This window comes from Telmatherina bonti (assembly GCF_933228915.1).
Source record: "Telmatherina bonti genome assembly, chromosome: 14".
Taxonomy (NCBI): domain Eukaryota; kingdom Metazoa; phylum Chordata; class Actinopteri; order Atheriniformes; family Telmatherinidae; genus Telmatherina; species Telmatherina bonti.
In genome coordinates this window covers 34,743,137-34,768,341 of record NC_136612.1, presented here as the reverse complement: position 1 = coordinate 34,768,341, position 25,205 = coordinate 34,743,137, and the positions used below count along the sequence as shown (strand labels likewise).

The following is a 25,205-nucleotide window of genomic DNA, read 5'->3' as shown; positions in this document are numbered from 1 at the left end:
AATCAGGCTGATGCTGATCACACTGTGTATGCTGGTCTGCAGCGCCATCAGCTGTCCTGATGGAAGTCCTGCAGCTGAAGGCAGCTTCCTCTTCCTCACTGCATCCATCTGACTCTGATATGAAGCAGAAACTCTGAGCCAATCAGAGGAGGAGATGATGGAGAGGAGGGCTTCAGCTGAATGATGTGTGTTTCCTCTGCAGGTGGAGGTAGAAAGTGTGTGTGAGCCAATGTGTGTTTCCTCTGCAGGTGGAGGTAGAAAGTGTGTGTGAGCCAATGTGTGTTTCCTCTGCAGGTGGAGGTAGAAAGTGTGTGTGAGCCAATGTGTGTTTCCTCTGCAGGTGGAGGTAGAAAGTGTGTGTGAGCCAATGTGTGTTTCCTCTGCAGGTGGAGGTAGAAAGTGTGTGTGAGCCAATGTGTGTTTCCTCTGCAGGTGGAGGTAGAAAGTGTGTGTGAGCCGATGTGTGTTTCCTCTGCAGGTGGAGGTAGAAAGTGTGTGTGAGCCGATGTGTGTTTCCTCTGCAGGTGGAGGTAGAAAGTGTGTGTGAGCCGATGTGTGTTTCCTCTGCAGGTGGAGGTAGAAAGTGTGTGTGTGTGAGCCGATGTGTGTTTCCTCTGCAGGTGGAGGTAGAAAGTGTGTGTGTGAGCCAATGTGTGTTTCCTCTGCAGGTGGAGGTAGAAAGTGTGTGTGTGAGCCAATGTGTGTTTCCTCTGCAGGTGGAGGTAGAAAGTGTGTGTGTGAGCCAATGTGTGTTTCCTCTGCAGGTGGAGGTAGAAAGTGTGTGTGAGCCGATGTGTGTTTCCTCTGCAGGTGGAGGTAGAAAGTGCGTGTGAGCCGATGTGTGTTTCCTCTGCAGGTGGAGGTAGAAAGTGCGTGTGAGCCGATGTGTGTTTCCTCTGCAGGTGGAGGTAGAAAGTGTGTGTGAGCCAATGTGTGTTTCCTCTGCAGGTGGAGGTAGAAAGTGTGTGTGTGAGCCAATGTGTGTTTCCTCTGCAGGTGGAGGTAGAAAGTGTGTGTGAGCCGATGTGTGTTTCCTCTGCAGGTGGAGGTAGAAAGTGTGTGTGTGAGCCAATGTGTGTTTCCTCTGCAGGTGGAGGTAGAAAGTGTGTGTGAGCCAATGTGAATCCAGCATCATGGATCAGGACAGAGAGGAGGGAGTCCCTCCCTCTAAAACCACTCAGAGGTCAGATATCCATCTCTAACTCTCCATGACTCTTCTCAGAAATCACAAAAACTCACATCAGCAAACATCTGGATTCACAGGAACCAGCCTGGACCTGGACCTGGACCTAAAGCCAGACCTGCATCTGGACCTGGACCTGGACCTGGACCTAAACTCGGACCTGGACCTGGACCTGGACCTGAGCCCAGCTGTGTGTCCATGAAGAGCGACCGGTCGATGGAGAAACCTATTTATTTCAGCTCAGACCAGCAGTGAGTATCAGAGTCCAGTGGAGGTTCTGGATCAGGTTCCAGATGAAAACCAGTTTCTGTTGAATCATTTCTGGACGTCTGAGACGAATCTGCAGCATCATGTTTGTCATGTGATGGATCTGATTTGTCCTCCAGAGTCTTCATCAAACTAAATGTTCAATTTCAGGATTCAGCTGTGAAACCATGAAACCATCTTTATTCACAGGAATCAACCTGGACCAGGACCAGAACCTAGACCTGGATCAGGACCTGGATCAGCACCCAGCTGTTTGTCCTTTAAGAGCAACAGGTCGAAGGATCATCCTCTTCAGTTTAAATCAGATCCAGAGAGGTGAGCTGTGTGTAAATGTTGCATCAGTTTGGTTTTATTCCAGCTTGTGTTTCACATCAATAATACCAGAGTATTATTCCGGATATACGGATCTATATATTAGTCCGGATATCTTCAGTATTTCCAGGTGAAATATCCAGATAAAGCTCTTATAATAAGCAGTTTTATGGGATGTTTCCTGTGAGCTGAGAATAAGCAGGAAGACTCTGTCTCAGTGCAGGAAACAGCATCTCCAGAATTCAGCTTTCTCATCTGTGGAACGTAGAAGCAAACGTCAGTTTTTCCTCCTCACATTCTGGACCTTTCCACAAGTTCTGCACATTCCCTGAAGCTCACTTACTAAGTGACCTGCAGTCACAACAAAGCAAACTTTTACTTGGTGAAAAACTCCAACATCAAACACATTTCTACTGGGAGCTGCCCAGTCTAACCAGTCTCATCCAAGCACATCCTGGCTGTGGCTGCCTTGCTCCAGGGCACCTCAGCACAGAGAGCACATCTCTCTGATACTGATTCCATCTTCCAGACCTGTAGTGTGCAGAAACAAAGCAAAACTAGAGCGTAGGGGTCTGGACCAAGAAGGCCACCGTATCTCTACAGGACTGCTTTGAGAGCACAGACTGGGAGGTTTTCTCTCAAGGATCTGGCTTGGAGGAGCACACCTCTGCTGCTTTGGATGACATCAGCTTTTCCACAGTGGAGCTACTGCCCACTAAAACAGTCCAGATCTTCCCAAAGCAGAAAGCTGCTTTAATGAGAGTGGGAGCTTCATGATGAAGGTGAGAGAGGCTGCTTGTAGGCCAGGAGATATGCTGACCTTTATGACCTCCCAGAAGAGCCTGGCAAAGAGTGTCAGAGAGGCAAAAGGCAGGTACAGGCAGCGGACTGAGGGGGACTTTGGAAACAAGGACCCCCGGGGCATGTGGAAGGGCATCAAACCCTTCATGACTGGAAGGACAACACCAACCTGGCCAGGTATGAGAGGGACCTTCCTGACACACTTCATGCTTTGGATGTTCTGATAAACAGCATTATGGGATGGAAATGGTGGGAGCTTCCACTCCAAACAGGACAGACAGTCATTTGTCCTTCAGAAGCATCAGGTGAGATCCACACTAAGGATTAACATCAATAAAGCAACTGGACCAGATGGACTTTCAGGCTGTGTGCTGAAAACCTGTGCTGACCAGCTAGCGGGGGTCTTTACCTCCATCTTTAACCTCTCCCTGCAACAAGCTGCACTTCCCTCCTGCTTCATATCCACCACCATTATTCCTGTGTCTAAACAGCCCTCCATCACATGCCTTCATGATGATTGTCCTGTTGGCCTCATCCTGCTCATTATGAAACGCTTTGAGAGGCTCATACTGGCTCACATCAACAGCAGCATCCCTGCAGACCTGGACAGTCCTCAGTTTGCATACAGAGCAAACAGATCTACAGAGGATGCATCTCCATCACACTCCACACAGCCCAGAAGCACCTGGACCAGCAGACAGCTACATCAGGATGCTCTTTGTGGATTCCAGCTCCGCCTCCAAGACTGTAATCTCCCATAAACTGCTCCAGAAACTCATCAGCCTTGGTCTCCTCACCTCACTCTGCATATGGATCATGGACTTCCTCACCAACAGGCCACAGGGGTGTGTTCTGGGTCTGGCCCTCTTCATCCAGGACTTGAAGCCCTCCATCCATTCCTCCAACACCATAGTAAAGTCTGCAGATGATAGCACAGTGGTTGGAGGCATCAGCAACAACGATGAGACCTCCTACAGCAGGAGGTCCAGCACCTGGTCGAGTGGTGTGCAGACAACAATCTGGCTCTCAACACGACCAGAACCAAAGAGCTTCTTGTGGATTTTAGAAGGACCAGTAGGACCATTCAGCACCCACTGTTCATCAAGGGAGAGGAGCTGGAAAGACCTGAATCTGTTCAGTTTCTTGGGAGCCACATAAGCAAAGACCTAACATGGTGGATTAACAGCTCCCATCTGGTGCAGAGAGCTCAGCAAAGACTCTTCTTCCTGAGGAAGCTGAAGCAAGCCGGTCTAGCAGCTCATCTCCTCACCAACAACAGAAAGCATCCTTTGTCAGGGCTGTACTGTGTGCTATGCAAGCTGCACGCCACAAAACAGATCTGTCCCGTGTGGTGAAGGCAGCACAGAGGATCATAGGAGCTGCACTCTGACCACAGAGGACGGCATGGTCCATCTTCAGAGACAAGACCCACCCTGCACACACTCACTTTGTTCCCCTTCCATCAAGGAAAAGATTTAGACATTTAAAACCCACAACCTCCAGATTGGCAAACAGCTTTTCCCCACAGAGCTGTTTCCTCCATCAAGCCTCTCCCCCCTCACTCCCCCACTCTCCCTCTTCATCCTCACTGAACTGCCAACATCATACTTGATCTGCTCCGTCTTCCTCTGGCCCACCTCAGCTTTTATTCCTCTCTTTTATTCTGATTTTCATTCTTCTATTGCTGTGTTTTACATTTAATGTCCATTTCATTCAATATGCATGTTGCTGTTTTTATTGCCGAGTGCCAACAAAATGCTGTTGCCATGGTGACGTTGATGCAATGACAATAAAGGTCCTGATGTCCTTACAGAGTGGAGCAGCAGAGCTCAGAGCTTCCCAGTGGTCAGTCTGCCCAGCAGCATCAGACACAGCTGGACTCCATATTTCTGGTGTGTACATGTACAACAACTACTTCTCCATCTCTTCTGTTCACACTCATCTCCACGCTGCACTTTGTAGACCAGTGGATTGTCAGCGTGTCCAACATGGATCTGATGTTTGGCTCCATGCTTTCAGTCTGACTGTGTCCTTCATGTGGTTTTCTCTTCCAGCTGCTGGAGGACAACATCATCACTTTTGTGAAGAAGGAGCTGAAGAAGATCCAGAAGCTTCTGAGTCCAGATTACCCAGAATGCTCAGTGTTGGAGGGTGAGGATGAAGAGCAGAGGAAGAGCAGCAGAGAGGCATTAGTGAAGATCACAGTGGACTTCCTGAGGAGAATGAAGCAGGAGGAGCTGGCTGAGCGTCTGCAGAGCAGTAAGAGGATTTCTCTAAAGATTGAAGCTGCTGATAAATGAAACATTTACTGACGTCTCAACACGTGGAACATCACATGTTCACATCCTCCTTCTTCAGAGGCTTGAAATCTTTACTGACTCGTCTGATTTCTGCTTTTCATTCAGAACTTCTGGCTTCAGTTTGTGGCCGGAAACTAAAATCTTCTCTGAAGAAGAAGTTCCAGTGTGTGTTTGAGGGGATCGCTAAAGCAGGAAAGCAAACCCTTCTGAATGAGATCTACACAGAGCTCTACATCACAGAGGGAGGGGCTGCAGAGGTCAATGATGAACATGAGGTCAGACAGATTGAAGCAGCATCCAGGAAAGCAGACAGACCAGAAACAACCATCAGACTAGAAGACATCTTTAAACCCCCACCTGGAAGAGATGAACCAATCAGAACAGTGATGACAAAGGGAGTGGCTGGCATCGGGAAAACTGTCTTAACACAGAAGTTCACTCTGGACTGGGCTGAAGACGAAGCCAACCAGGACATCCAGTTGACATTTCCACTGACTTTCAGAGAGCTGAATGTGCTGAAAGAGAGAAAGTTCAGCTTGGTGGGACTTGTTCATCACTTCTTTACTGAAACTAAAGAAGCAGGAATCTGCAGCTTTGAAGACTTCCAGGTCGTCTTCATCTTTGACGGTCTGGATGAGTGTCGACTTCCTCTGGACTTCCACAACAATGAGATCCTGACTGATGTTACAGAGTCCACCTCAGTGGATGTGCTGCTGACTAACCTCATCAGGGGGAAACTGCTTCCATCTGCTCGCCTCTGGATAACCACACGACCTGCAGCAGCCAATCAGATCCCTCCTGACTGTGTTGGCATGGCGACAGAGGTCAGAGGGTTCACTGACCCACAGAAGGAGGAGTACTTCAGGAAGAGGTTCAGAGATGAGGAGCAGGCCAGCAGGATCATCTCCCACATGAAGACATCACGAAGCCTCCACATCATGTGCCACATCCCGGTCTTCTGCTGGATCCTTGCTACAGTTCTGGAGGATGAGCTGAAAACCAGAGAGGGAGGAGAGCTGCCCAAGACCCTGACTGAGATGTACACCCGCTTCCTGCTGGTTCAGACCAAAGTCAAGAAGGTCAAGTATGATGGAGGAGCTGAGACAGATCCAGTCTGGAGTCCAGAGAGCAGGAAGATGATGATGTCTCTGGGAAAACTGGCTTTTGATCAGCTGCAGAAAGGAAACCTGATCTTCTATGAAGAAGACCTGAAAGAGTGTGGCATCGATATCACAGAAGCCTCGGTGTACTCAGGAGTCTTCACACAGATCTTTAAAGAGGAGAAAGGACTGTACCAGCAGGAAGAGAAGGTGTTCAGCTTCATCCATCTGAGTCTTCAGGAGTTCCTGGCTGCTCTTCATGTCCGTCGGACCTTCATCAAGTCTGGAGTCAATCTGTTCAGACAGAAGAGGTTTAAATCAATAAAACATGATCTAAAACGTCTCCATCAGAGTGCTGTAGACGAGGCCTTACAGAGTCCAAATGGACACCTGGACTTGTTCCTCCGCTTCCTCCTGGGTCTTTCACTGGAGACCAATCAGAGACTCCTACGAGGCCTGATGACACAGACAGGAAGGAGCTCACAGACCAATCAGGAAACAGTTCAGTACATCAAGAAGAAGCTCAGTGAGAATGTGTCTGCAGAGAGAAGCATCAATCTGTTCCACTGTCTGAATGAACTGAATGATGGTTCTCTAGTGGAGGAGGTCCAACAGTCCCTGAGATCAGGACGTCTCTCCACAGATAAACTGTCTCCTGCTCAGTGGTCAGCTCTGATCTTCATCTTACTGTCATCAGAAGAAGATCTGGATGTGTTTGACCTGCAGAAATACTCTCCTTCAGAGGAGGTTCTTCTGAGGCTGCTGCCAGTGGTCAAAGCCTCCAACAAAGCTCTGTAAGTACATATATAGCAGGATGTGGAGAAACATACTGATGCTGCTTTTAATGGACATCATGGAACACATTACTGCTGGTCTATTTCCTCTCCAGACTGAGCAGCTGTTCCCTCTCAGATGGAGGATGTTCAGCTCTGTCCTCAGTTCTCAGCTCCCAGTCCTCCAGACTGAAGGAACTGGACCTGGACCTGAACATCCAGGACTTGGAAATGAAGCAGCTGTCTGTTGGTCTGCAGAGTCCACATTGTAACCTGGAAACTCTCAGGTTGGTTTTACTTCTTCAGCTTCATAAAGTCTTTGTGATCCAATAATGTGAAACATTTCTGGACTATTTAGAAATGAACAGAATGGAATTTCTCCAGATGAACACATTAGCATGAAAAAGGTTCTTGTTATGTCAGTTCATTCAGCCTTACCTGATTTAGCTCATGTAGCTACTAACCGACTGGAAGATGGACAGAACAAGTCCAACATATCAACACTTATTCATTTAAAGGAAATACTACCCAAAGCCCAAAATGTTGGCTGGTCTCTGGAATAAACTTAAAGCAATATTAGTCTTATATATGAAGAAAAGAATAGATGAGTGTTTGGCTTCATGTTCCTGTTTTTTCCTCCCAGAAGAAATTTTCATCATTTTTCTTTGTTGCATGAGTCTCTCAGCTCATCATCAGCATTTAATGTGGCATCATTTTAAGACAAATCTTCTTCATTTTCAGACTGAGCAGCTGTGTCCTCTCAGGTGAAGGGGTTGAGGTTCTGTCTTCAGTTCTCAGATCCCAGTCCTCCAGGCAGACAAGGCTCAACGTCCACGTTTCAAGGTTCCTTTCACACTCATTTGCATGTAAACATGAAACTAAATGTGTTCTCAGGACCAGCAGTGTAGAAAATCCTAAAATAACACCTACAATAGTTTAGTCCAGTGTTTGTCAGTCCTGGTCCTCCAGTACCACTGCCCTGCATGTCTTAGACGTGTTCCTACTCCAACACACCTGATTCAGATTCCTCAACTTCCTCATCAAGTTCTTTGCAGCCTGTAAATGAGCCGTTCATTTCATTCAGGTGTGTTAAAGTAGGGCTGCCTCTAAAACATGCAGGGCAGTGGAACTGGAGGAGCAGGACTGGAAACACTGGTTTAGATTTACACTGGTTCCCATCCATGTGACCCCACTCCACATCACCATGACAACCATGTAACACCAACCATCCACCCAGTGATGATTCCCCGTCTAAACTACATTTATGGCTCCTACAAATACCATCCTAGTGGGAGAATTTGGGCTTATTTGCAGACAAAAGTCTTCAGATCATTACTTGGTCAGTCTTCTCTATATATGACTCAGTTGCTTCAGCCTCAACATGCTGCCAAAGTCAGACCTCATCTGATCTTTTAATGCTCCCTTATACTTCTTCCAGGACTTGACAAGACCTGTCTTTCCAGGCAGAAGCCCCCACTATAAGTCCCTGGAAGTACAGGCAGTATGTTTCAGTTATAAAAATGGAAATGCAAATATAATAATTCATAAAGATCTTCAGTGATAACAAGAAAAGCAAGCCTTGTGTGGAGAACTTTATATTTGCTGCTTTGTTCGCTGCCTGTCTAGCTTCACATAGTCACGTGTTGTGAGGACAGCACACTGATGTCAGTTTGTTTTGGTTCATATTCACCTCCTATGTCTGTTTCTTTATTTTGTTTTTTCATTGTACTTGAAAAAAAGTTAAAAAAATAGATTTATTTATGTACCAGATTTAAAACAAAACAGTGAAACATTTAAGATCCTAAACAGTAAAACCACAATGAAACTCTGCAGAGTTCAACCTGATTTTCTCTACAGGTGGCCTTTGAGGAGACGTTCAACATGAGTCCTGATCTTGTCATCTTCTTCTCACATGTCTTATTTGCATTTTTCTCTGAAACTTTCTCGCCAGGCTGAGTGTGTGTGGTCTCTCAGAGAGAAGCTGTGAAGATCTGTTCTCAGCTCCCAGTCCTCCAGTCTGACAGAACTGGACCTGAGTAACAACAACCTGCAGGATTCAGGAGTGAAGAAGTTGTCTGGTGGACTGAAGAGTCCAAACTGCAAACTGGAAACTCTCAGGTCAGGATTCATCACACTGAGTGTTTAAAGGAGTTTTTATTCATGACTTACATGATACCTGCAGAAGCTGTTTGTATGAATATCTACGGTGGCCCTGAAGTGTCATTGCAGTACAAAAACCACAACACTCCACAATAAGCAGCAACACAAAGGGAGCAATGTGAGACGAGTCCAGTTCTTCATTCAGCTTTACTTTCACTGCAAGTCTCTCTAGGTTTTTGTGTTTTCTGTTAAATTCAATTCAATTAAATTTAATTCAACTTTATTTATATGGCATCAAATCACAGCAATGCCATCTCAAGATGCTTTACAGACAGGAAAAAGAAAACATAATGAAAGCCAATTCATAACAGCCTATATAAGGAAACCAACAGATTGAGTTGGACTCAACTCAATCTCCCATCCTGAGCAAGCACACTGGCGACAGTGGGAAGGAAAAAACTCTCCTTTAACAGGAAGGAAACCTCCGGCAGAACCCGGCTCAAGGACAGGCAGCCATCTGCCTCTGCTGTGTGGGGGGAAGAGGACAGAAAGACAACAGGAACTGCTACTCCCGGCCAGGGAGACCTGCTGAGACGGGAGACATACATGTTAATGATGCAACACAGTTATTGGGGGGGATAGATAGAGAGAGATAAAGAGAAAGAAGCTCAGTGTATCAGGAAATGTCCCTCAGCAGTCTAAACCTATAGCAGCATAACTAAGGGATGCTAACCATCCCTAGCTATAGGACTTATCAAAAAGATAAGTCTTCAGCCAAGTCTTAAAGGTGGGGAGGGTGTCTGCTTCCCTAACACTAACTGGGAGCTTATTCCATAAGAGAGGGGCCTGATAACCAAAGGCTCTGCCTCCTGCTCGGCTCTTTGAGACTCTAAGAACCACAAGTAAGCCTGCAGTCTGCGAATGAAGAACTCCGCTTGGTATAGGATAAGTATATCTGAGTATCATCTGCATAACAATGAAAGTTTATTCCATGCTGTCTAATAATGTTGCCTCAAGGGAGCATATATAGTGTGAAGAGTATTGGTCCAAGTACAGAACCTTGAGGAGCTCCATGACTTACTGTAGTTTGTGAGGAGGACTTGTCATTTCCATGAACAAACTGAAGTCTATCAGATAAATATGATTTAAACCAGCTTAACGCTGTACCTGTAATTCCAACCACCTGTTCTAGTCTTTGTAACAGAATGTTATGATCGACTGTATCAAATGCAGCACTAAGATCAAGCAAGATAAGTACGGACAGAAGTCCTTTGTCTGAGGCCATAAGAAGGTCATTAGTAACTTTCACCAATGTCGTCTCAGTTCTGTGATGAGCTCTAAATCCTGACTGAAACTCCTTGCATAAATTATTTCTGCTCAGGTGGGCATGTAGCTGAGCTGAAACTTTTCTCCAGAATTTTGGACATCAACGGGAGATTAGATATAGGTCTATAATTTGCTATCACCTCTGAATCCAGAGATTGCTTTTTAAGTAAAGGCTTGATTCCAGCAGTTTTAAATGATTGTGGTACATATCCTGTCACTAAAGACATATTGATAAGATTTAATAGAGTTGTATCAACTAAAGGGAAAATGTCCTTAAAGAGGCTCGTTGGGAGAGGGTCTAAGATACAGGTGGATGGTTTAGATGAAGCTATTTTAGTTAATTCATGTTTTCTGCAGCCTGTCAGGATGTCTGATCACAGAGGAAGGCTGTGCTTCTCTGGCCTCGGCTCTGACCTCTAACCCATCCCATCTGAAACATCTGGACCTGAGCTACAACCATCCAGGAGAGTCAGGAGTGAAGCTGCTGATGGCTGCACTGAAGGATCCACACAGACTCAGGTATGGAGAGGCTGCTGCAGCCACATCATGTCTGATAGAGGAGGAAGATCTGTACATGTTTCTCTGTCCTTCACTCAGTCAGATGGAGTGTTAGATGAACTATTACACACAGAATTTGTTTTTTCCTTCTACTCACAGCAGAAACATAAAATATCCATAGATGGTCTTCAAGAAGAACATCTGCAGGAGCAAGGAACAAGAGAGAAAGGAAGGAGAAAGAACATCAGATAGAAACTATTAAACATGATCAAGTTTAAAATAAAATCAAGTTTCTAATGAAACAGCAGATTTGGACTTTTAAATAAGAAATCTAGAAATGCAGGTGAGAACAGGAGGGTCTTTCACCTGGATGTTCCAGCTGATCTGAGGCTTTCTGGGAGTTTCTTCCAGACATGTGGAGCATAGAAGCTGAATGAAGCTTCTCCATCTGCTTGTGAAGGAAAAAAGAAAAAAAAAACGCCTGCACTAAATAAATATCTACATGCCTACATACCGTTACATTTAATCTGAAGCTGAGTCTCCAATGGAAAACCTTTGCTCAGGTGTAGCAGCACTCCACCTTAACTATTAGTTCCATCCAGTTAATAGATGTTGTGACGCTGTGAGCAGAGTCCCGGCTGCTCTTACTGCATCAGTGTTTCCTGGAACGACTGAGGTTCCACCTGCATGTGTTTATTACATTACATGTGACGGCTATCAGTCACACACTAATGTATAATACAAAATCTTACTTTGTCAGAAAACTTACTTCAAAGTAATCCCACCTGCCCTGTTTCCACCAGTCTGCAGACTGGAACAGGAATATGCTGCACAATACTCTGCCATCTTCTTGTTTGGCTGCTAGCTAGGAATGCTATCAGATTAGCTTCCGGTCCAATATGGCGGCTGCATTTCTCCCTCTCCAGTAGCTAATGCAGCGTCTACAATATATTATGTCTATGCTGCTCACAACACCAGCGCCTTTTAAAGATGTCCTCTGCACCGATACGCCACCACGTCCTCCAAAGCCAAGACGCTTTCATTAGCTGGACAGCGTCAGTGGAGACGGTTACAGGACAAAGTGTAAAATGTGTCAGCGAGTGTTTGCATGGCGCATGGTGGGCTGTCTGATGTCACACATCATGCATCAGGAAGGCAACGCTGCAGACACGTAAGAACACAGAAGTGACCCGGTTCTGACTGATCCAGTGTGGGACATGACGTCCTTTTAGCAGAAGATGTCAGAACATGGTGGAGCTGCTGCAGGAGACTGTTGTGCTTTGATTGTTTACCATGTTGAGTTTTTACAGTTGATTAAATGATCATTTATTTAATATACAGTAGTATTCACCCATCTAAATATTATATATGTCCATTTTAACTATAAGTCAGACTCATGGATTAACAGTTAATAAATAAATGCTGTTCAGAGAAAACTTTTCTATTTTTAATAGAACTTTCATTTTAATAATTTCATTAAGTTCTCAGATTGTTTGGATTCTAGTTTAAAAGTTCATTGTTGCTCCCTCCACACAAGCAGACCTGCTTTAGTTGCTGCTGCTGCTAGGGATGCACCGATACCAGTACCAGTATTGGTATTGGTGCATCCCTCAATACCAAGCGTGTGTACTCGTACCTGGTATTAATAAAAGTGTACCGATACCACAACCGATACTGGTATCTGTATCGGTACCAGTATCAAGCTAGCACAGATGTGTTTGATAACATGTTCCAGATGTGTTTTAAAAGAAATAAATGCCTTCAATGTTAAAATGTGACATTTTTTGTTCCACTAAAACAGTGATCCTCACTATTAATTCAACAAGAGCTGCACTCAATAAACTAAGAAGAGGAGAACCGCCACACCCCCCCAGAAAAACAGCGTTCCCACGCTACGTATCCTGCTATGTTGCCAAATCGGTAACATTCAGCTTTTTAGCAAGGAATGGTTATCCTAAATGTTGCACGGAGTAATGGCATTCTTATGCAACAGTATCTGGTGAAAATACAATAATGCCTCCAGAATGTGGGCGTTTCTTTTTCATTATATATACGGAGCTACCGACGGAGCAGCTCTTTGGTGGAGTTCGCTGCAGCTGAAATCAGCCAGAACTGGCAACTCTGACAGGGTCAGTTAGGGCCGTTAGGACAGCAGAGTTTCTGCAAGCAGCCTGCAGCTCTTGTTTGTGGAGAGAACTGCAGCGTTGAGGATCATTATGACTTGTTTAGATGCATTTTCAGAAAGCCAGAGGCTGCTTCACGAGTCAGTGAGCCGCATGCGATGAGGAACACGGCACTAAAAGCTGGATCTTTGTTTCAAAACCACACATTTATAGTTGTATTTAGGTAAAATATGCCAAATCAGAATAAAACTTGTTGAAACTGTGAGACCTGTAATGTCATTATATTTGTACTGGTGAGGTAACTTCAGAAAGGATGGGTCATTTATTACAACCTCATGAAATCTTACACAGTTATAACAGCAGTAATAACCATAGTCACAATAATGTTCACATAAACACATCTGGTATCGGTAAATATTCAAAGTTCAGATATCTGTATCGGATCGGAACTCCCAAAAAGTGGATCAGTGCATCCCTAGCTGCTGCCAAATGCTCCATCATGCAGCTTCTCAGTAACCAGCTTCACTGATTCTGCAGTTTTTTCTTCTATATTTCCCTGTTATATATTAAATATGGAAGCATGTTATTACGGCTTTATGGAGCCTAATTAACAGCACTTTATAGACACAACATAAAAGCCAGCACTGCTGTGGGAGGGGGGCCGTGGTGGTCATGGCCCCGAGGAGCTGCGGTGGCCGTCCCTTATGTTCACTTCTGAAAGTTGGCAACGCTCGTAGATGTGAAGAGAGACGTTAAAACTGTGTCACTGACCAGTCTACTGGTGCACCGGGGTGTGGACTGGCCCCCGCTGGGTGGTCAGCTGGGGGTCCCAGTCCTCTGTGGGCGCTGTGTGGGCCCCCTACCTGTGGGGTAGGGAGGTTTAGGGGCCTGTGTCCTGTCCACCCTGGGTGCCTGGTACCCGGCAGGGTCTACATCTGCCGGTCTTGGCCCCCTGGGGCTTGTGCCCACTGACTGTGGGGGGGCTCTGGCCGGGGCCTCCCTCTGACCCCTCGTGGCCGGGCGCCGGGCTGACTTCAGGGTGGGGGGCTGGGGTCTGTGGTCGGGGTGGCTACCGTTGGGTCTCGGGGTCCTCCTGGCCTGCCTCTGACCTTTGTGCAGGCGGGGTCACATTGGCATGATGACTCTTGTGCGAACACGTTTCACTCCGTGTGTTCTGCATGTGACACAGTCACTGAGTCGTCCTGCAGGTTTACTCACTAACACACATTTTCCCTTCATTTACTTCTGTGTGTGTTTCTGCTTTTAGTTGAAATCCATTTTTCCACTTTGTTCATCTCTGGTGCTCCTCCAGTTGCTGACTTTGTCTTCCTGGGGGGGCCATGAGATGCCCTTTATGTCTCTGTACAGGTGCAGCAGATGGTCTAGAAGCTGTGATTGGATTGCAGTGTTTCCTTCCTGGTGTATTTCTGTCTCCTCTTTGTCTTCTGTTTACTTTCCTTTCTGTTCTCTTTCTATCCTTGTTCTGTCTTCTTCTCCGCTCAGGTCCAGCTGTACCATGGAAACTCAGTAAAACCAACATTTATTCTACATAAACTAATAAAATAAAAACTTAAATGATGAAGGGGATCTTTATATCTATGAAGCTCCTCTTTGCTCAGCAGAACACAGCAGCCAGACCATCATTCTGCTGCTTTCATGCTGGACAAGTTAAAAAAAACTGTCAGTGAATGAGGCCGTCAGAAAAATGAACTTCTGAACGTGACTTTTTCTTTTCTTTTTTATAAAATCTATAGAATGAAAAGCTGCATGACAAGCTCCTGCTTCTCACCGACAGAAAGATCCATCAAAGCTTGATCAGTTCCTAAATGTGTGATCTGGTTTTTCTGCTCTTCTTTCCAGAATTAGTGAGTTTTTTCTCCAACCTTTCTTCCATCGGTCGGCCTCTGCTGCAGCCTCAGTCCATCATGCTGCTTTTTATTTCCACAGCCTGTATTGTTGCCTGTTGGACACATTTCACTTCAGATTCCTTCTTCTAAAGTATTTCCATCATGTTTCTGTCACTACTTTATCCTCTTAACCTGTTTGCAGGTTTATTCCTGTCAGCTAACTGATCTTTCCATCAATGTGTGCCATTATTTCAGAGCCTGCATATGAGCTCCCGTCTCGTTCACACCAGACCCTCTTCACCCCCGTTCAGTCAGTTTCTTCTCTATACATGTGCTCCCAGAAATGACAAGCTGTCACTTATTTATTAACCTTTATTTGAACTGGTTAGTCACTGAGGTTTCCCTCATTTACAGGGACGATGAGTTTACAGCAACACATCATAAACACAGAACAATAAAATCAAAACAAATCCAGATGACTTCACAAAGATAAATATAAATAAAAGTTTGAAGTCAATGACGTGGTTGTATAAAACTAATAAAAATACTTCACAACAACAAGACCATGATGAATTTAAAAAGTCAGACATGAAACATCTAAAATCAGTAAAAGATGGGATGATCTCCAGTCCCAGAGATTACTGAAGTGTTCCATGTATCTGGAGCGTTAAAAGAGAAGGCCCAACTCAAACAAACGGGACTTTAAAGAGGTCAGGCTACTGGAACGACTGGGATCAAACCCACAGCTCCTCTCTGGTAGGGATGAAATGTATGGAGGCAGTTTTCCAGTCAGAGCCTTAAAAATAAAAAATAGCAGTGTTTCCTGCATCTGTCACTGAGAGAGGAGCAGCCAGCCTTCTGATAGAAGAGGCAGTGGTGGGTGTCATAGCTCTCCCCGGTAAGAAATCTGAGAGCAGAGAGGTAGATGGAGTCCAGAGGTTTGAGGGTTGTTGCTGCTGCATGTCTATAGATGATGTCGCCGTAATCCAACCCTGATAAAAAGACAGGCAACTGTTTTCTTCCTGCCAGTTAGGGATAGGTATGATTTGTTCCCATACAGGAAGCCGTAGAGTGTCGTAGAGCGGAGACAAGAGCATTGACATGGTACCTAAAGGTTCATTTTTCATCTCTCCAGAGGCCGACATACTTCTATTCAGTGACTCGCTGAATGCGAGAGCCATCCCTGCTAGATAAAAATAAAAATGTGTTGCTGCCGTCCATGTTTCTGGAACGGGAAAATAACATCAATTTAGTCTTTTTGTCATTTAAAACCAGCTTTAAGCTGATAAGAGCCTCCTGAAGAATATTAAAAGAAAGCTGGAGTTTCTCTGTGGCCATCGAGTCAGCAGTACAATACAGGATAGTGTCATCTGCATATCAGCGGGCATGACAGTCACTAAGAGAAGGAATTATATTGTTAATGTCACAAGTTGTGACTTCCAGTTGATCCCCGGGCCACACCAACACACACACGAATGACAGTGGAATTTAAAAACAAAGGAGTTTATTCACTCTCTTACTTAAAGCTAAAACGTGAATTTAAAAAGGATAAAAGAAATAAAATAGCCCAACCCAATAAATGGAGGGGACAGGGCACCCGGTCCTTATGAGTCCCTTGTAAGCCCCTGTCCACAATCCTCCTAGAAGGCGAACCAGCATCTTGTGAATGTGTGTGGCGGCGTGCGACGGCGCTAAGTCCTTCCTCCTTCTGCATCAAGCGGAGGATCTCTTTGCTCTGCGGTGTCCGCGTTGCTTGGCCCCGCTGTGCCAAGAGTCTGAAGTCCTGCCAAGAGAAACCCGGAGTGAGATAATCGGCAACTGTTTGTCTCTTTTCTTAACGCATCCACACTATGTCCTAAGGGTTTGGTTCGTCCCTTTACTTATCCTGAAGGAGGCGTTTCCGTTTCTCCATTGCCGGTTGTCCGCGCTCCAAGGGATCTCTTTCCGCTGATCGGTCTCACCTGTTGCTGAATCAGTCCTTTTTATTGTCCACCAATCCACCATAATTGGGAAAGGGGAAACGTAACAGGGCGGAGCTGCACTCCATTGTTCATAATCCATGGCCAAAAAGTCCATAAAAACAAACACTTAAACCACAGAAAAACATGCATTAAAAACACAAAGATAAAAACATGCGTTGGCCACAAACATCTAAAATACAAAGGCAGCTCCTATCGGCCCGAGACAGAAACGGTGAAAAGGTCCCGATACAGACCCTGGTGGTACACCTTTAGTTACAGGTACGATGTCAGAACTTAAAATTAGTAGTGTGACAAAGAAGCCTTGTGACACACCCTGCAGACCGACACCAAACACACACACACACACACACCTGTACCTAGCTGACGGTGGTCCTGAGGACCATCACGCCACCAGAGACACACCCACGGTACCGGTTAGCAGCCGCATTCCCGACGTTCCACCTACTGTTAGCAGATCATTAGGGGAGCACACCCAGTTGTCTCCTTACTAATACTGGGAATAAGCTGCTGGACAGTTACTTACCGTGCATCTCCAGGCCTGCTGGTAGTTTGTGAAAACCGAGGCAACGCTCGGGCCGCGTTTAAGACGTCAACCTGTCGCAATGCGGCAGTGACGTCACCGTCACGTGATGCACTGAAACGCCGTATCACATGAATAATCCTGTTTATTTTGACCTGTGTTATGATGATTCTACTGATGTTGGGAATGTTTAAATGTGTTTCCTTTGTGGAATGTTTTGGTATGCATATTTGTTATGGAGAACAAACGGTGTTTCAGAAAAAGCCTACTATCTGTGGTAACTGGGAAGCTTCCTGTTAGGGGAGGAGCTTGATGTTTATAAGGAGCTCATTTCTGAGCTGGCAGGGTGGCGAGTAGGTTGGAATGTGTATTGTGAAGCTGGCATCTAGAGAACTATTGGTGAGATCTTGTACATATTGTAAATATTGTACATACTGGGACGGGACACTGTATATATTGCTGCACTTTGGAGGAGTTAGGGCTGGAAGATTAATCAGATTTTAATCTCAGTGACGATCTGGGTTTCCAACGATGATAAAAATAAAAGGGTGTGATTTCTTTCCTCTCTGCAGTTTCCTCTCCTGCTGTCTTCAGCTGCTAATCGAGCGTCTCTGGCGTTGCAGCGCTGTGCTGTAAACTCCTCCCACAGCCGCTTTGCTTTCATTCAGACACTGTTGCCAACTTGGAGACTTTCTCTCTAAATCTGGAGACTTTCAAACCCCCTTGGTGACTTTTTTGTTCAAAGCGACAAATCTAGCGACTTTTACTGGAGTTATTGGAGACTTTTCTGGTGTTTTGGCGACTGACTTGAAGGCTCATATTGTTCTGCAGTTGCTGTAAGGAAGGAGCAGCGGGAGCCTCTCCCGTCCTAAAGCACCCGGCGGCCAGTCTCCCAGTCGCCTCCGGCTGCAGGTGCAATGTAGAATAATGGCAGTAGGTTGTGGAAGTTCACTACAACATAGTTTATATTTATCTATTGAGTTTACATCAGTATTTGAACTTTGTCAAGACAAAGCTTCATGTTGTTTGTTTTCTAAAAGATGTGGAATCCTAAAGACATTGTTTAAAAGCCTGTTTAATGTTAAATAAATTCATCTTGTTAAAGATAATGGAGAATTGTGTTAAATAATCCAGATCTCAGTTTCAGTCCAAATAATTGTGATGATTATTTTGACCATAATGGAGCAGCCCTAGGAGGAGTTGTAAATAAAGCACCTCAACGGAGCGATGACTGCACCATCATCCTTGTTAAGAGCACAGAACCGCGTGACAACCAGACTTTACACATTGACGCCTCGATGATAAGTAGTCAGAGAACCAATCACAGCCACTCGTATGGAAACCTAGATTGCGTAATCTATTCAGCAGAATATTGTGATCAACTGCAGATCCGGAGTGGGACTCATTTTCAGCCCTGGAGTTTTATGCCTCAGACCAGCCCACTATGACCTTTTAAAACCAACCAATGATAACCTTACATGTTAAGTCTACACTTGCACACTGCTCTGCAACCCCTTTTAATCCAGTCTAGTTTTCTAAAATATCTCCAATTTAGTGCAAGTAAGGATTGTTTCATAATTCAGATTTATTTCAACTCAGATGTTGTTGAACATCTCCAACACATCTTTTAGAACAAAATCAGAATCTACATTCTGTTCAATAAATGTTCATAGATGTCCAAACCTTAAAGATAAAGTCATACATAAAATATTAAACATTAAATAGAAGATAATAGAAAGAGTTTTACTTTCTAATAACACTATAAACTCTTTTTTCACTGTAAGTAAACAGTTTCATCACAACTTCACAAAAATAAAAAGCAGAGTTAAAGGGGAAATCTCCAACTCTATTCTTTACATCAGAATTTCCTTTTCTGAATATTAAATATCAAGCAAATTAGTGTCCATGGAGATCTAATCCTTATGAATAAAGAATAAAAACTGCTCTGTTCTCTGCAGGTTTGTTATTAACAGTCTAATGATGCTTGGTGATAAACAAATGATAAATAAATAAATAGGAAAACCAGCGGCCCTTGCTGCCCAAACATAAGTCCGGCCCACCAGGAATTATCCCGGTCCTCCCGATCAGACACACACAATGCTTTTGATAAGTCAACAAATAAAGCAGCACAATAGTTTGTTCTGATCTAAAGCTGTGATTCTATCAGTAGTGATGAAGGTGATGGCTGAAGCAGTGCTGTGGTTGGGTCTAAATGAGAGACATGTCATGTCCATGTTAGCATGCTCTGACCCCCCTCCTCCTTTCAGGGTGGAGCCTGCTGGAGAAGCATGGTTGAGACCAGGTCTGAGGAAGTGTAAGTGTGTTTTTCACTGGATTCATCACATTCAACCATCTTCACACTGTCCCATCACTCATTCATCAGTCACATCAAAGTGTCAATAGATCAATAAGTGCAGCTGGATTGTGTTTGTTCTCTCCATCAGATTCCTGTCCACTCACCATCGACGTCAACACAGTGAGCAGAGAACTCAAACTGTCTGACAACAACAGGAAGGTGATGTGGGTGGAGTTTCAGTCATATCCTGATCATCCAGACAGATTTATTTATCCTCAGCTGCTGTGTGAAAATGTTCTGACTGGTCGCTGCTACTGGGAGGTGGAGTGGAGAGGAGACGTTCATATAGCAGTGAGTTACAGAGAAATCAGCAGGAGGTCTGTGTTTGGATGTAATGATCAGTCCTGGAGTCTGATCTGCTCTGATGTTAGAGGCTACTCTGTCTGTCACAATAACAGAGAAACACCCATCTCCTCCTCCTCCTCCTCCTCCTCCTCCTCCTCCTCCTCCTCCTCCTCCTCCTCTGTCTCTAACAGAGTAGCAGTGTATGTGGACTGTCCTGCTGGCTCTCTGTCCTTCTACAGAGTCTCCTCTGACTCCCTGATCCACCTCCACACCTTCATCACCACATTCACTCATCCTCTCTATGCTGGGTTTGGGTTCTGGTCCTGGTCTGGTTCCTGGTCTGGTTCCTGGTCTGGTTCCTGGGTGTCTCTGTGTGGAGTGTAAAGACTCTGCTGGCAGCAGAGAAGCTGATGAACAGATGCTTCAGGCTGTACATGTCTGTCTCTTTCACTCAGAAACATCTTTTCAGATTCAGTTTGTGTGTGAAACTCTTCTAAATGATTCTTGGAAACTTCTTCCTCTTCAGTCCTTTAAAGATGGAAGCTGAGCTTCTTCCAGGATCCACATGTTGTTTTTCTGTCTGTTTCCAGTCAAAGCTTCACACTGAGTATCAGGATGTTGTGTTCAGCTCATGTCGGCTGCAGTTACATGTTGAATTAAAGATGCATTATTGATTTGTGTCACATTCTCCAAATGTTTCCTTTTATCTCAATAAAAACTCTCACAATCATTTCAGTCTTTATTTCTTCTAGTTTGCTCTTAATATCAGAAAGTGAAATGATTTCAGAGCATTTCATTCTAATGTTTGATGCTTCCTGGAATTACTTTCACTTTCATTTCTTCCTTTTTCTCAAATTCTACCTAAAGAAAGAAAAGAAAGGTTAGACGTCGTCATTAGCTTGGAAGTCAAACAAGCCAAAGTCCGTCCCACTTCTGGGACGTCCGTCTGTCCAGTTAGGACCTAACACTGATTGTGGATCAGTTCCACCTGATCAAACTGATCCACAATCTATGAAAGTATGAAACTACAAGTGTTGTGTTGTCAGTAAAAGCAGAAAGATCCAGCTGAAGATCTTAAGTCTTACTATTCCAGTACACATACTTAGTGGCCGATCACACGCACTTATCAATACTTTCCAGATGAAATCAGCAAACTGCCAGAAACATTCAAAGGGCTTTTATTGATTGAAAAGTGTCTTGTTTTAATGAGAAGGACAGGAGAGCGTCCGCTTGTCTGATGGCTGTGTTTAATGTTGTAGAAAAGGTGATCCAGACGCGACACGCTGGTTAGAACACACCGCTGCTGCAGAACACTGCTGCTGACGTTTGGTCATGTCTCAGTAAAGTGTGGGAGGAATTCCCAACAACATGACACAGCTGAGAGTTGAATGTGGACAAGAAGACAAAACAAAGGCCAACATTTCTAGCATCACTGACACAGACGCTACAAGCTGAGGAGCCTCCTCTCTGCTGACGTCTCTTTGTATTTCCAGCAGAAAAACATCCACAAGAGGAAAAGACTGGAAAGCCTTCTGAGAGGCTCGTCTCCTCCAGCTGATAGAAACAATCATAGTGAGCATCTGAAAAGAATCACTTTAGTGTACAAAGCATTGATGGGCCACCAGCTCTCATGTGAACGTGGAGTTGGGCTTTTCCAGCGTTTCCCTGCACGTCATTGGGGAGAGGCGTCCCGCCATGTGGCCTGTTTCTCTGGAACTTTGGCTGAAACTTTTAGCGCATATTTTCCAGGAATACGGCTTCTGGCCGCTGTGGCTTGGCATGTGGACGCTTCCCACTGAGACATTTTCCACAGGTGTGACAGGAAGAAGGCCTCTCACCTGTGTGGCTTCTCATATCAACAGTCAGATGACTTGTAGAAGAAAGCCGTTTTCCACAGGTAGTGCAGCTAAAAGGCTTTTTACCTGCATGGACTCTGCTGGGACAAGTCACTTTGCTACGCTGAGCCAAACTTTCACCACATATTCTGCATGAATATGTCTTCTGGCTTCTGCTGTGGGCCCACATGTTCTGTTCTGTGGAACGTTTAGCAGAGATTTTACAGGGAAACGCCGTCTCACCTGTGTGGATTCTTCTGTCTCATCATTTTAGATCTTCTAAAAACTTTTCCACCATCGTCACAGTTCACAAACTGTTCAGCCACGTCAGTCTGACATGGACTCTCTGTCATTCCAGAGTTTTCCACAGTCCTGCTGTGACTTCCATCACGCTCACTGTGGTTCCTGTCAATGTTCCAGTCCTGTCCTGTTCATCCAGATTCATTCATTACAAAGCCTGTTTCCAAGATTATTTTACGATTTAATTTGATTAAAATTCATTTAAGTGAAAAAAATGTTGCTTTTGGGACAAAATTTGTTCTGCCTTTAAAATGTAATTAATTGAGATTAATTAACTACAAAGTCTGCATTTAATTGGACTATTTTTCTAATCAAGTCCCACCCCTATAAAAATATTTAAACTTTTGGTTAAATGTGTTCATAATTTTATACCTGAAGTTTTCCAGTTTTTTCCATTTCTTTGATTTTTTTTTATATTTATATTAAAAAATTGTGTTTTTGATAATAATGAAACATATAAAGTGTCGTGTTTATAACAATCTGCTGCTTGTGAGTTTTTCAGGTGAAATTTTTTTTCTCATTTTGTTCCAGATTCTGTTTTCTGTAATAAATAAAATAAACTCTTTTTTCTTCGATACAAATGAAGCTGAATCCTAAAGACTCAGGAAAGAAACATGTTTCAATTTATTTTACATAAATAAAAATAAAATGAAAAATACTTAATGTTTAAATATTTAGTAATATTTGATGACGTTACCGTCAGCTGCAGCGTTGATCTGGGACAGAACTGGACATGGTCCCTGCAGACCTGCAGGACCCGCTACCAGTCTGAGACTCCAGTGCTGGACTGTTGGATCCGGTCTGAGTCCCAGGAGCAGAAGGTGGACATAGAAAACCCGTCCAGGGGCCTCATTTATCAAACTGTGCGGAGCAACGCTGTCTACAGGTGGCGTACGTACGGAAAACAGGAAATGCGGCGCAAAAAAACTTCCCTTTACGAAGCAGTGTGCACCACATTCCACACCCGTTTCCCTTCATAAATCAGGATCAACACTAAATCTGGAGCAGGTGAGGAAGTGCATTTCTCTGCCCTCATGATGACTATAAAAGGTCAGTTAAACGCCTCAGATGAATATTCAGTATCTCATTTCCATGGTGGCTCAGCAGGGCAAAAGAACAAAAAATAGAAACTTCATGGAGTATGAGGTAGAGGTCATCATCAAAAACATTGAAAACCGTAAAAAGGTGTTATTTGACGGACATGGGACAGGCATCACCAATGCCAGAAAGGCAGAGAGATGGCAGCAGGTGGCCGATGCAGTAAATGCCGTCTCCTCAGAAGGCCGGACGGTCCCGGAGATTAAAAAAAAAGTGGTCCGACATCAAAGAGGAGGCAAAGAAGTGCATTGCTCTCCACAAACATAGTGTGTGCACCACAGGTGGAGGAAGGGAAATACCGCAGCTCACTCCCACAGCTGAGAAGCTGGCAGGGCTAATCGGAGAGTCCCTACTGAGTGGAGTGGTGTCTGAGGCAGAGGGGGACCCAGAAGCACACGTGCAACAGGCTCCGGATGATGCTGGTAATTTCAAATTATAAAATGAACATGTACAGACAACTTTTATATGAATGCCACCAGTTTATTTAGTGTCAATGCATTTCCACTATAGTTCCTGGGTGTTCAGCTAGAGCAGTAGTACCACAGCTGTGGTTGGAGATGGGGACGCCCCTGACGTCACGGCACCTCATGCGCCCCCTCGTAGCAGCCGTGTCCTCACAGAAGAAGTCCTGCAGGTGCAGAGGGACACAATCAGTGCCATAAAACAGGTGGCTACGGAGTTGAAAGAAAAATAAAGTCTGCCTTGAAAGACATAGGCACTGCACTAAAGAAACTTGTAAATAAATGAAAATTCTTTACCTCTTATGTCATAAGCATTGCATCACTTCCAGACGCTGTTGTACATCTGCAGCATTTGGTTCAAACACAAGGGGATGGGGTTCGAGGTCGGGGACAATAGTAGGGTCTGGTGTTGGCAGGGGAACGTTTGCATTTAGTGCCATGTTACGCAGCACAGCACATGCCCGCGCAATTTTTGACACATTTGCAGGTGAGTAGCACAAGCTGCCTCCTGATGCATCGATGGACCTCCACCTCCACTTTAGCAGCCTGATGGCCCGCTCCACAAGAGAGTGTGTCTGGTTGTGGCGCATGTTACATGCTTTACTTCATAAACCGGACTGTTTTCCCCTTTTTGGGAGACAACTATATGTATCTGTTTTTCCCAATGTGAGCGCAGTTTTCCAGGTCCTCCGCGCTCTGACATATTCCTTACAAGAACTCTATCACCTGGTAAAAGGACAGCACTTTGTCTTTTTTTTATCATAGTACATTTTCCCTCTCGCTGTAGTCTTTTTGATGGTTTTGGATGCAATTTCATATGCCTCTTGCATTTGTTGTTGCCATTTCTGAGCATATTCCTGATGTGAGATGTACCCTTCCTTGTCATTTAATCCAAATATCAGATCAATTGGAAGTCTGGGATTTCTTCCAAATAGCAGATAAAAAGGAGAGTAACCTGTTGCTTCGCTGATGGTGCTGTTGTAAGCATGTACAACTTTATTTACATAGTCACTCCAGTTCTCCTTTTTCTCCTCATCTAGGGTCCGCAGCATAGATAACAAGGTGCGATTAAATCTTTCTGCTGGGTTCCCCTGTGGATGGTAGGGAGTTGTCTTTGACTTTGCAACACCTGTGTATTCTTGCAGTTGTCTGAATAGCTGATTCTCAAATTCTTTGCCTTGATCGTGGTGTATTTTAGAAGGGAATCTGAATTTTAAGGCAAAATCATTAAAGATTTTATCAGCTGCTGTTTTGCCTGATTTGTTACGAGTTGGGTAGGCTTGAGCAAACTTAGTGAAGTTATCTAAGATCACTAAAATATATTCATACCCTCCCCTGCTCCTTTCAAGATGGAGGTAGTCTATTGAGACCATTTCGAATGGCGCAGTTGCATGTACATGACACATAGGTGCTCTGCTATGTACTGCAGGTTTCTTTTGAACGTTGCATTTGCAAACCTGGGTTATGAAAAACTCTACATCTGTTTGCATTCTAGGCCAATAAAACCTCTGCTTAGCTAGATGTAGAACCCTGTCTACCCCCAAATGACCCATCTCAGAATGGAGGTACTTATAAACCAAATCCTTGTACTGCTCTGGAAGCACAATTTGGGAACATGTTGCTGTTTTACGCTTTAATAAACCCTCTTGAGAGACATGCAGTCTTTTCCATTCATGTGACAGCTGCTTAACTTTTTCTGTTCTTATGTTACTGTCTCTCCTGTTTGGTTTTCCTCCCA

General features: G+C 44.5%; 1 protein-coding gene across 1 annotated transcript; it reads left to right on the top strand.

Annotated features, from left to right (window-relative positions):
- Positions 1 to 1,133: 1,133 nt before the first annotated feature.
- LOC306765667 (NACHT, LRR and PYD domains-containing protein 3-like) lies at positions 1,134 to 23,445 on the top strand (the record flags this gene model as incomplete). The annotated part of the gene is given in 16 exon segments (XM_079253151.1): positions 1,134 to 1,183; positions 1,264 to 1,434; positions 2,487 to 2,740; positions 2,795 to 2,868; positions 2,956 to 3,179; positions 3,295 to 3,546; positions 4,377 to 4,455; positions 4,618 to 4,822; positions 4,969 to 6,757; positions 6,853 to 7,023; positions 8,688 to 8,722; positions 8,725 to 8,854; positions 10,520 to 10,681; positions 19,400 to 19,446; positions 19,577 to 20,104; positions 23,288 to 23,445. Coding segments are annotated over 16 exon segments (4,329 nt in total).
- Positions 23,446 to 25,205: the final 1,760 nt, after the last annotated feature.